The sequence below is a fragment of the Meleagris gallopavo genome, chromosome 16 (genome assembly GCF_000146605.3).
Source record: "Meleagris gallopavo isolate NT-WF06-2002-E0010 breed Aviagen turkey brand Nicholas breeding stock chromosome 16, Turkey_5.1, whole genome shotgun sequence".
NCBI lineage: Eukaryota > Metazoa > Chordata > Aves > Galliformes > Phasianidae > Meleagris > Meleagris gallopavo.
The window spans coordinates 8,573,153-8,585,393 of NC_015026.2; the positions used below are offsets into that span (position 1 = coordinate 8,573,153).

The following is a 12,241-nucleotide window of genomic DNA, read 5'->3' on the forward strand; positions in this document are numbered from 1 at the left end:
GCCACCTCACTGCTCCAAGTCCTTTTTTTTACATTCCTTATTTCACACTGCTCTGAAAATGCTGAGCTTCACACTTCCAAAGAAAAAGGCAGTCAGCTAGAACAAACGGGCTCAATCGGAGCTGCAAAGCATTACAGGAAAACGTGATTTGGGTTGTACTGCTGCAGCACTGGTCACCCGCTATGACTGTCGTGATTTTTCAATTGATTTTAGCTATGCTTACATCGAACCTCTTTGGGATGAAGTCATCTATCCTCCACTCACTGCTTTGCCAGAGTTTCTGGGGCTGAATAAATGAATAATCATAGCCTGTAATGACTGCAGAGTCTACATTAAAACAAAATAACAAGAGAATCTGAGGACACGCATATGTGCAACCGTAACGAGTTCTGAGCTCAAATGCTGTCTGAAAGCACAGGAGACTGGGAACTGTCACTTCTCCAATTAACTCCCAGATTTTCTCCTTTTTGAAGCTGTTGCCCGCATGCCAAACTTCTTCAATCCAGATCACGCTTACCTGCAAAGATGAACATGTAACATGCAATGATTGGGGCTTCTGAAAGAGCACGTGGCATTCACAGCTATGTTACAACACCCTGTGATTCAGATGCGCTGCAGAAAAGACATTGCTCAACATCCCCCAGAAATTCAGCCTCTTAGGAACAGGACTCTGCAGCTGATTAATTGAGCACAGCTGTGCAGCAATTTCAGAAGCAAAGCAAGGTGAATGGATTAATGCATATTAAATCAATATTAGCCGCTGTATAGCAAAGGAGATTTTTCCTTTATACTTGGATCACAGCATCACCTGACTGAGAAGAAAAGCAAAACAGAAATCCTTGTAATATTACCTGAGTAGGCAGGAGAACATGTCAGCCTGAGTTTATCACATCTCATAGGTCTCGATGCAAATGTAATTCATAAAACTAGACTGACCCTACAGAGCTACAACCATCACATTGGCACAGACGGGCAGCCCAGCCCAGGCAGTTCCTGTATTCAGATGTTGTTCACCTGAGGCACAAATGAGGGTTTAGTCACAGTCCCTAAAGGCATTTGGAGACTGCATTCTGAGCAGAACAGCGTGTTTCTATACAGTAATGACTTTTGTAAGGAATCTTCTCTCTGAAGTTCCCCTATCAGCAGAAATTGTTGCTGCTGACAGCACGCTTTGCTGCGTGACGCATGCATAAGTAGCTCTCTTTCCAAACAGATGGCTGAAAGACTACTGCTTCTTTAAAGCAAAGTGAAATCCTCCCAACTTCCTCGTTCTCAGCTTAAGAAAAACAACAAGAACTTCCTTGCATGGACACACGCCCATTAAAGCCAACCTGTTGGCTGTGCACACAAATACTTGTCCTCCAGAGCTAGGGCAGCTGGCAGCTCCCAGCTCAAGGAGCCAATGTCACCACTCAGGGCCACTTTTCCCTGACATTCTGCCCACAGTGACGTGCTTCCTCACCTCTCCCCAGGGACCATGAAGACATCCCTGCGTGACCACAAGCTCAGGGTGCTGGGAGCACAGTGCTGCTCCACAACCAGCACATAAGCATGTGCTCACATCAGCAGCCAGTGTGCTAAAGCCTTCCATCAGAAGAATCAAGGCGGTCTGAAAGGATATGCTCTGTACTAATGGATTTTAGTGGGTTTGAATGGAGATGTTTATGGGATGATTTACTGCTGGAGAGCAACAAATCCACGCTCCTTTTGGGCCCTCGTGATGGATGTCCTCCCGTGACGCCGCTCTGACAGCTGCCTGCTCTGAGCCATTGCGATCCATCAGGCAGCATTTCCCAGCATCTTGTTATCGCCGTCCTTCTCTAGATGAGAGGCACAAGAGCATAATTTAAGGCCTTTCAGGTGATTCAAATGTTTTCCCTCGGATCTGCCCTTCCGAACTAGACCGTGGCTGCTATAACAGGGCTCCATTTAGGAGAACTTATCAGCACGGCGCTGCTTAAACTCAGTGCACGAGGGCAGCTATCTAAAACTGCTTCTTTGGCCTCAGAAAGGCAGACTGTGCTGTATTCCCAATCACGCTGGCATACAGCCACTTCCTCAGACACAACTTGGATTTTAGATGAAGGACTTTTCTGTTGTTTTCATGTACTGAAGGATTTTAGATCATTGAGAGCAGCTACTCTGAGAGTTCTTTAATTGCGAATCTCAGCTATTAAAACAGTGCAACCCTGAACAAGCACCAAAAGTATAAAATTAATTAATAGTCGAGTCTTTGGCTCTCCCCCACTGAAAGCAAGAAGAAAGTGGGAAATTACTCAAAGATTCTGAAGAAGTCGTCTTTTTCCAAATATCTCTTATGAGCTGATAAGTTTTTCTCGCCAAAAAAGACAACTCACTGCAGACAATCCCTATATATGACAAAACAAAACAAAACAAAAACAAAAACGAAAAACAAACACAACAAAACAAACCACAGCCTCCATTCATTTTATCAACCTTAACTTGCAAATCTGAGGGAAGGGGCAGCTGGAAGTGGCGACGTTTTTCCCAGCCTCGTTGTTAGCAAGCATGCCCAAAGGCTCTGTTGCAGTGGATTTGCTGTTTGTAAGAATCACACGCAACAGCAGAGTCGCAGCTTCTCACAAAGTGTGCAAGCAGCTTTTGGAAACGTTACCACCAAACAATGCAGAAGAATGGTATCCCACATGTGAAGCAGACAAATGCCTCTGAGCGGTACAACGCTGCACGGTGAGGGGCAGGCAGAGCCCAGCAGCCAGGCAGGGCAGCATCGCATTGCCACATCCCAGCAGCACCACGGGCTGCGTGCTGCCCCATCCGCTGCCATCCAGCAAGTACAGGTGAGACTGGAAGAAGTCTGTGCAAAGTTCTGGATGATCAGTGTGTCAGTGAGCTCTGTTTGAAATCTATCAGCTCTTGATGGCTAATTTTGTACTACACGAGTAAAGCAAGTTCTAATAACTCACTTGGGACTTCACTCCAGTACTTACAAGCTACGTGCTTTTCATATTCATAAAACAAAACTAATTGCCTTTCATGGATGAAATGTTCCAGGAATTTTTAATCCATGGCAGCTGCAAACTCTAGAAATCCATCCCCATATATTTAAGATTCTCCCTCCCACCCACTCACGTGTAACACGTTGTTTGCTCCAAACAAACTATACAATAAAGGTAGGAGCCTGTGGGTTATCTAAGTATTCTTTTTCTTTTTTTTCCACAGGTTACTCCTGAAGTCAATTGCTCATATTCTCACATACTTACAATGAACTGAAAAGGCTAATTACATTTAGCAAGGGGGATAAAAAAGGGAAAATCTTTCAATTCTACAGCAGTTACAAGTTTACCCCTTAACAGCAGCATGCTACAGGCAGATTTTTAAGCAAACATTCTTATGAGCTAATTAAAATGTGTTACAAACAGAACAAGACACACGTAGCATGGGTCTCGCACACATTCCCATATCCAGCAATCCTCTGAATCTCTGGCTAAGAAGGTGAGAGCTGCGTCCTCTGCACCACTACAGCAGTGCCACATGCACAGCTTTCCAGGGCTGACAGCTCACGTTTCCTTGTGTGAAACGCTTCCATTTGCTTTTCGGTTCTGCTGCCTTCCTTTGCACTGCTTTACAAGATGACAGCAGGGCTGCACAAGAGGCAGCTAGCTCCTACCCCACTGAAATTCTCTCAAATCTCCGCAGCTTGAAGCTCAGTGCCTGGAATCCACTAAACGTTCGCTGCAGGAAGAAGGGGGAGCTGGCTGCTTTCTGCTAGGTAGCAGCGAAAGCTTCTGCCAAGGCTGCTTTCACTGGAAGTGCCCCAGTGCCAGCTGCCCCTTCCAACGAGCCAAGCTCACTCTTCCTGCAAAAGCTGAGAGCTAAATGCTTCCAAGCGATCCGCTGAGCAAGTCTGGGAGCAAACCAGGCAACAAGATGTATGTGAGCAGTCCTGTCCTGCACGGGAGAGAAACAGCCCTGTTTTCTCATGTGCCACTGCTGTAGGTAACCCTGCAAAAGACTGATAAATAGAAAATGTAAATTCCAGAAGGTCAGATCACATGCACTGCACTGTAACTGTCTCTATTAAATGACAGCCAAGTGAAACCAATGTATCAGAGGATCGCAGTGTGCTTCTTGGTAAATAAACATATTGGTCTTTGGATGGTTAAAATTCTGACTAGAACACGGATTCTGAGCATGTATACATGGCCTATTTATCGTGTGCAGCAGGGAAGCAAACCCCAGCAAATGAAACGGGCTGACCCAGCGTGTTCTGACAACCGCAGGCTGCAGGCAGAAGGTCACACTGCAGTGCGAACATCCACCAGCTCCTGCAACCTGCAGGGCCCCAGCTCTGCTTACAGCTCGCTCATCAGCAATGCTGGAGGAAAGGCAATGCCTCACCTACAGGGAACCTCGTGAGCACTGCTGCTTCTGCTTGGGATGCCCGTGGGACCCAGCAACTGTGGACAGCGAGCCCTGCCAGCTCTGCTCTCCTGCTGGGGCTTCTCCCGGCCGTTCCCTGCTGCTTTGGCACTGAGCAAGACCTCCTCAGCTTCTTTTGGGTTCTCCAAACAGCAGGTTGCTTCCCATGTGACCAGCAGCCATACAATGATGCCTCTTACGAATGAGTGCCCTGCAGAAGGGTGACAATCCAGCTCCTCTTGGCCTGGAGATGCCTCTGCATGCCAGCATGCACGCCATGCTTTAGGGGGTGCAATGCATGACATACCTCTCCAGCTGCAGCAAGACCACAAGACCACTGGCACCCTTTAAAGAACCTCCCTGACTGGGGGGCTTCTGCAACACACACGGACAATGCCAAGCTACTGGCATAGATGGGTTGTAAAGGCAGTTTTAATTACAGTAGCTAAAGCCCACACATGATCAAGCTGCAGTGTCAGAAAACCACCAGAACTCAACACTGACCCATTTGAGATGTTTGTTGAACTTTAATCACTTTCCAAGTCTGACAGCTGCTCAAACTTAATTGCTCATTATGCTTGTAAATAAAAACTGATCTCACTCGCTGATCAGCCAACCATCTTACAGTTGCCATAACAACTTCTTGTCTAATAAGTGATTTCAGATTTCCCATTATTTGTACTAGTAGAGAATTTCACAAAGGTCTGAGATCGCTCCTTTCACTAAAATATCCTGCTAATTAGAAGAGAAAATCAGTAGAGAAAGGGCAGTTCAAAGATCATTTATTTATTAGAGCATCTTAAACATGAGATAAGGGTACCCCAGAACCAAATATATGCTGGATCTTGCTCAACTCCTATTCTACAATCCTCTTATTATCATTATCATACCTGCAGCCTATAGCAATCGGGAAAGCATCAGCCAGCATTCAAGCACTAATCACAATGCAGAGACCAATTCCAAGATTTGCTCTAACGGATATATTCCGGTAAAGTCTGCACGTTGTTTTTCACTCTTAATCTTCAATTAGGAACCCATTAACTGGTTAAGTTCCTTAACACTGTGTTGCCTGAGATTGGCACTTGACATTTTGGGCAGGATTACTAATTAAAGCCTTACAGATGTCTGAAATAAATTTCGTACCTTGGTAAGTATTTGGCCATCACAGTTTAAGTAGAAGAGCTCTGCTAAAACAAACAGACATATTTGGAAGTCTGAGAAGACAAAGCAGTGGGGAGCTGTAACTGCTGCTGGCCCATAGGCATGTTACAGAATAAAGACTTTCCAATTTTGCTGGCAAAGCTGCTGAAGCTGGCAGTTCATTTAATCTGCTCAAGGTAGCTCTTTGTGCATACAGGCAAGGAGGGACATCCTCTTCCTTCCAAGAGGGAAATAAATGCAGTAAGCTGTAACTAAGACATACCTGAAGTTCCTGAAAAAGTCAGGAAATATCTGATTTTTTTTAAAGATTTTTTTCTGCATTTACTCAGCTGCGCAAGAGGTGTGAATTCCTTGGTCTCTGGATTAAACACAAAGCATGTCTTACTGAAGTATTCCATGAAAATACAGAGGATGCGACGCGTCCAAATTAAGAAATCCTCAGCATTCCCGACTGCACTTGGCAAGCAACAAAGTCTTTCTCGCCTCAAGACTAAGAACTTGGTGCTCTGCAAAGTCCTCAGGGTTCCAGCACTGTTTGTAACACCAATATGTGCCTCTCCCTTGTGCGTGGTTTTTTTGACCTGAATTTGAACAAAGAATTCCTTCCTGAAATAATGTAAGCCAGAAGGCTGCCGAGGAGCAGCTGGGAACTCTCAGGCAGCACGCAGGCTTACAACCACCAAACCATCCAGTGGGCCTCCCTGGATCAGCTCGTCACCTACTGATGCTCCCTGAAACTGAGCTGCAAGCAGGGAGCTGCCAGGGAGGCACTGAACAGATAGATGCAGACATGCTAAGTAGAGCCTACACAGAGCTGTGCCAAGAGGCAGCCAAACACACAGGGTTAGACACAGGTACCCGTGTTTCCTCCCTCATCCTTGGTTTTGAGATGAGTTACTATGTTACTACACCATAGGACCCACCGTTATCTTCGTGGCAGGTACAGAAAAGTCACGTTAGGTGTAAGGACAGTGCTTCCAACACACTAGCTGAATTTGTTCGCACATCCCCTCCTTGAGCAACAGAAAGAGTACTTCTGAATCAGAAGATCTGGGTCCTTGAGTTCTGTAAAACATGCTCACCCCCAGCAAAGTGCCTGCTCCACGGGGCAAAGCACAGGGGAGAGCAGAGCTTTTGGAGCCCAGCTCCTCGTGCTCAGGAACCAGCAGCTCCAAAAGGTCCCTTTCCAACTGACTGTAACTGAAAGGAGTGAGCAAAACAACTGGGCAGCACTGCCCGCAGAATGACTAAGCAAACACAGAAGGCAGGGCCTTGGAGATGGGCTTTTTAACCTCAGCAACAAGTTTGTTCCATGCAGAAAGCTGGGGCTGCAAAGGAGCAAACGGCAGCAGGCTGACCCAGCAGAGCCATCGACAGACGTGGGGAAAAACTGTATTTCTTGGGCCTCTGGGTTTGCTCTGTAACATCGTGGGGCTCTCAGCACACTTCCCTCCAAACGTGTGTGCTTTTTAATCGCTCACGTGCTGCACACATTTTGAGATCAAAGCACAAAGCCAAAGCGTAACGTGCTTTAGCCAGAACCAAACGTCCAACACCAGATGAGGACAGAGGCTGCCAGGCCCCGCAGCCCCCGGGCTGTTCCCATGCAAGGTCACCATGCGGCCACTTCTGCCAAATGTGCTGCTGCTCCTCTGTTGGCCACGAGCACTGTGGATAAAGCAAATGCCTTCATTGCCTTCAGAAGATGCTAAATTCAAAACCCAGAGTGGGTTATTATAAAACCAAAGGAAGGGCGGGCTGATTTAAAGGTGTTCTTTATTCTGCTGAGGAGAACATACAATATGCTGCTTCTGTGAAAACTGAATGGATGAAATCTGGTCTGTGGAGCTTTACTGACAGTGTGTCTTTAATTACATGTATTGCAAATATATGGCTCAAAAAATCCACTGAGTACATGCACAGAGTGCTGTCAAACTGGGAACGGGCTGTCCTCATGCTGCAACCCCTCACGTACAGACTTCTATTAGGAGCATATGGAATAGACATTTAAGCGTCCTGCGCTGGAGGAGATAAAACTGCATTACTCAAAAATACATGCTATAATACCTTCATGAACTCCAATCTGCTTTTGTGGCTATAAAATAAATCCAGTCTTAGGCACCCAGTATTAAATGGTATTATACTAATTATCCAGCTTCACACACATATGTAGTTTCTCCAAGTTTCCAGACTCGTGACTCAGTATTTATTTGCTCCTTTAAAAGCAAAGATATCCATTTTCATATTTCATGGAGATTTTCCTTACAACATAAGCCATTATCATGAAGTGAAAGCAGATCCAAATAATCTTATAAAACTAAAAGCATTTTATCAGGCTCTCTTCTGCATGACAGGCACAATTCCAGACAAACAGCAGGGGCTGGACGGTTAACAACCACCAGCTACAGCACTTGGTGCAAATGGACTTAAACCCTGAGGACAGCACATCCTGTGCCTTCATCATCATGGGCAAAGCCAGCAATCACCTTTGGGATGCAATAATGCAATCCACGAGGAGAGAAATGATTCAGTGCCCAGCAGCATTCCTCAAACACAGAACGTGAGCAGTCCCTGAGCCTATGGTCACCGTGTGCTCTCTGAATGCTGCACCCTGGGCTTATAAAAACACTCATCTAAAAGATAACTTTCACTTTCAGCACAGCAAAATGTAAGTTTACTCTGAAAGTAACTAAGGCAAATGGACTATGTGAGCCACAAAGCATAGGGTAATTCTTCCTACAGTGTTACAATGGGTTGATCCCTGTAATAAATCTGTCTCTGCATGTAATTATTTGGTTAAGAACCACTTTGCTGTTCTAAGATTCACACAAATCTTAAGACACGTGAAACCTGAGGAAAGATCTTAAGATTTTTTGTTGTTTTTTTTTTTTTTTAGGTAAGAAAGGAAAATAAAAAGCGTCTGCACACCTTTCTCATTAAAAAAAAAAGAGGGGGGAACAAAGCAGCAGCTCTGGTAACAGCACCATATTTACTGTCGGTTCAACAACTTTGAATGGAAACCACAAATGCTTTGATAAAAATCAATTGAACTGCCTCAGTATCGGTTCAGTAAAGTGCCTCTGCATCCTTTGCTGAAACCCTGTGGGCTGCTGAAGCAATATACCTCGTGAAATCACTGCCTGCTCTGAGAACAGGCTCCTAGGCAAAAGCCTGGACAAATGTTCCTCATTCAAACCCCATTTCTCCAATAGGAACCAAGGTGCAAGCCAGCATTTCCTGATCAACAACACCCTCACCCAAAGGACATGTTAATTTCTAACTCTTCGTTAAAGATTAACTTGCAGGTCTCTGTGCAATTCAGGTCTGTTCCAAGAGGCCGAGAGCCAACCAGAAGGCAGCTTTAGCAGCCCACGTGCCCATCACATGGGAGCCATGATCCAAACAAAGCACATCTGTCTGTCCATCCATCTGTCCCTCCACCCATAGCACATCACACACAGCACTGCTGGGCTCAGCCCCGTGCACACAATGGGCTGGGAGGCGAGGAGTGAGCTTGGGTTCACACATCTCAACACTCCCCTGAAATGTTCCCAAGGTCTCTGGGGTAACAACATACAATTGATATAACTCGGTTTACTCTTTCCTTACATGTAAACCATGCAGCCTATTCCAAACCAGCAGTGTCAGGAAAAAAACAAGTTACCAGCACTGCATACTCTTGTAATTCATTCAGTTTAAATCATCTAAGAAGTTTGCACTAACCTACAGTAAGGATATTTGCTCTGGCAACCTTGAATAGAGTGGTGACACTTTAAAGATGGCTGCCTCAAGAAAGGAAGATAAAAATGCAATTTATGGCAGGCTGTTGTATCTCAAGGTAAATTCCTGCTACCGTGATTTGTGGCTTTCTCTGCAAGGCAGCCTCTCTCCAGATATCAAGCATTTTGTCTTCACAATTTAACTACACATCTTTCTCCGTTTTCCCCCTCACTGGCAGGGACCTTCGCAGGGAGCTCCATCAGGAAGCACTGACCTCAGACTAAATAAAGCAATGCTGCGAGGTGACACTGGAGAATTCTGCATCTGGTGGGACGTGGAAAAGCTTCATCCACACACAAAGCCTTTGAGAAGCAGCTGATGGTGCCTGTAACCCCAAATGAGATTTTCAGCTTTTGCATAAACATTGCTATTACCTCCCCTTCCTTCAACTAACAGGTAGAAAGCAATATGGCAAGAGCAGAACGGTGTTTAAGATCAGCAATGCTGCAACAGGTGCCTGCTTCAACTAACAGCTCTCCCAAAACAGCTTGGCAGGGACCTCGCTAGAGGCAAAGGGTCAGCTCAGTCTCCACAGGTCAAAGAAAGCATTAGAGAAAAATTAAGCGAGGTTTGTCCTTGGTAGCTGCACTGGTGTTTCACACAAGCAGTTTTATCAGCCAACCAGGTTTATCAGCCAGCAGAAATCAGGTAGCTTTCAGAGACGTGGAACCTGGCTCCCATCTATACTGGCACTTCAGATGCAAGAGACTCAATCCATCTCCATTACAAATCCTCTGAGCTCATCCTAGCATTACTTTCTCACATTAAGCAAAAGAGTTAACATAAAAAGCCTGCCTGGCTTCAGACATTATCCTGATAAAGAGAAGGAGGAAAAGAGAAAATCCCATGTATTCCCTCTCTCAGCTTTCCCCAAACCTCCTCTGACATCCTTGCTCCTCCAGACCTGGCATTTATCCAAAGATGTTGCCTAGCCCTAAGGAAATCTTCACGAGGTGCTCTGCTATTTCCTGGTGGACTGATGGACCCACAGGACCCTCTGTGCTTCTTCCTTATGGTGAATGCTATGGTAAGTGCTAGGTCCTGCTTGAAAACATCATAACCGTATTTTACACAGTATGTTTAAACAGCAATATCAAATTAATTACCTTCTTTTAAAGAACAAAGAAACGTAAGTGAGAATTATATCCTACGAGCTCATTGAAAAAAAAAAAAGCTGTGGAAACACTGGGCAAATAGCACTGTCTGAGAACAAGGCATGCTTTTGTCTTGCTGTCATGTCAGAAAACTGGCAGTGATGTGAGAAGCAGAAAAAAAAACACTTCCAAAATAAAATCTGCAGCTCTGTCTTCCCCCAGAAGATGGAAAAACATAAATAGTAACTGGATTTTGCATTATGGAAGCTGTGCTCTGAGCCCCTCACACAGACCTAACCTGATCCTCCAGTGCAGGATCCCTATGAGCTCTGTGTCAAAAGCCTTTACGTTGGCAGTGTTGCTCATTCAAAGAGAGCAAGGGGACATAAGAGCTACACAAACCTCGGCACTCCAGAGTTAGAAAGGCAAGAGGCTAGAAAAGCATATTCTACCGTTAAAACCTCTCAACAGTAATTAAGACCTAAGGAAGCCCCTTTAAACCACTTACTGATGCTAAAAGAATCTGACAATAAATTGATCAGAAATTACCACCTTCAGTTAACAATGCTCAATGCAGAACGCTTCTCCAAGTAGCAAAGCAGCCAGCTGTCTTAGCAGATGTTATCAGGTGGCCAAACACAGCAATGCAAATTCACTTTAAAAATCATGGCCAACTTTCACTGTTCTCAATTTAATCCTCAAACTCTCAGCACTTTCCTGCCTAAGCAGAACAAATGAACACCTCAGGTGGCTAAAAAATACCAGCAAGATATATGGTCCATATAGTCTGACAAAGCAAGAGTCCAGCCACCTTTGAAGCGTGTGAGACTCACCCACTTAAGGGCCTTGAGCTCTGCCATGGGCTGTCTGCACATGTGGGTGCAGAGCTGCTAAAAAAGAACTTCTGGGTTTTGAGGCCATGAGCAGCTACTCAGCAGAATATTTCCACTTTAACTCCCAAAGACACAAATCCCCTGTTATAAGTTAATGTTGAATAGCTATAGCCTATACATATTATACTATGTGTAACTATAACCACTAGGTAAGTCATCAGAATTACTGTTGTTTACAAAACAAATCACGGAAACTGGGAGCATGGTTTTACCAGGGAAGGACACCAATGCAAGTGCATACAACTGAGCACTGCCTTGGCTCCTGGGACCATACACAACGGTACCCATGCTGCAGGAATCCAAGCCAGTCTGCCTCTTCTTTCCCACCACAACGTGGGGGAGCTTGTATTCCTTCAGGGCCTGTGAGAAGCAAGTGGGAAGCCATGACAGCCAGAGACGAGTGACACAGCCCTGCACGAATGGAACTCAGGCCTTCTCCTGTGCCCCCGACATCCCAGACCAGAGCCAGACCCTCCACAGCCGAGCACAGATACACACGTGGGAGAGAAGGGGCACACACAGCAACCCAGCAAGCATTGGCAGGCCCTGCAGGGCGGGCACGTTCACAACAACCCACCCAGCACCACCAAAGCATGAGTCCAAGCACAGCCCAAGTGCTGGGCTGAAAGGTGAGTGTGTGCACCTCTAACCCGGCACCACTCTCCCAACACACAGACACGGGAGCCGCACCCCTTGGGGATGAAGGCAGCTGGGGCAGCACAGGGAACGTGCCCTCTGCCATCACCCACCCTGAAGGACTCCTTCCCCACATCGCACCCGAAGTCCCCACGGCCCCCTGCGGGCCCCCGGCCCTTCACGATCCCCAGAGCCTCCACGAAGCCCTACAGCCCCTCGGAGCCTCCATGAAACACCGCGACCCACACCAAGCCTTTCCAAATCCTCACAGCCCCA

At 46.0% G+C, this 12,241-nt stretch overlaps 1 protein-coding gene across 3 annotated transcripts in view; it reads right to left on the minus strand.

Annotated features, from left to right (window-relative positions):
• The window catches only part of LOC100544461 (TOM1-like protein 2), a 35,466-nt gene extending 23,834 nt beyond the window's left edge, over nucleotides 1–11,632 (minus strand). For 2 of the 3 annotated variants that reach the window (XM_010719567.3, XM_031555755.1), the window contains exon 1: nucleotides 11,542–11,632. In XM_010719567.3, the coding sequence (XP_010717869.1) occupies nucleotides 11,542–11,617 (76 nt within the window). In that variant the 5' untranslated portion in view covers nucleotides 11,618–11,632. Of the gene's footprint in view, nucleotides 1–851; nucleotides 948–11,541 lie in introns of those variants that run through there. The other variant, XM_010719570.3, reaches the window with a different exon arrangement.
• Nucleotides 11,633–12,241: the final 609 nt, after the last annotated feature.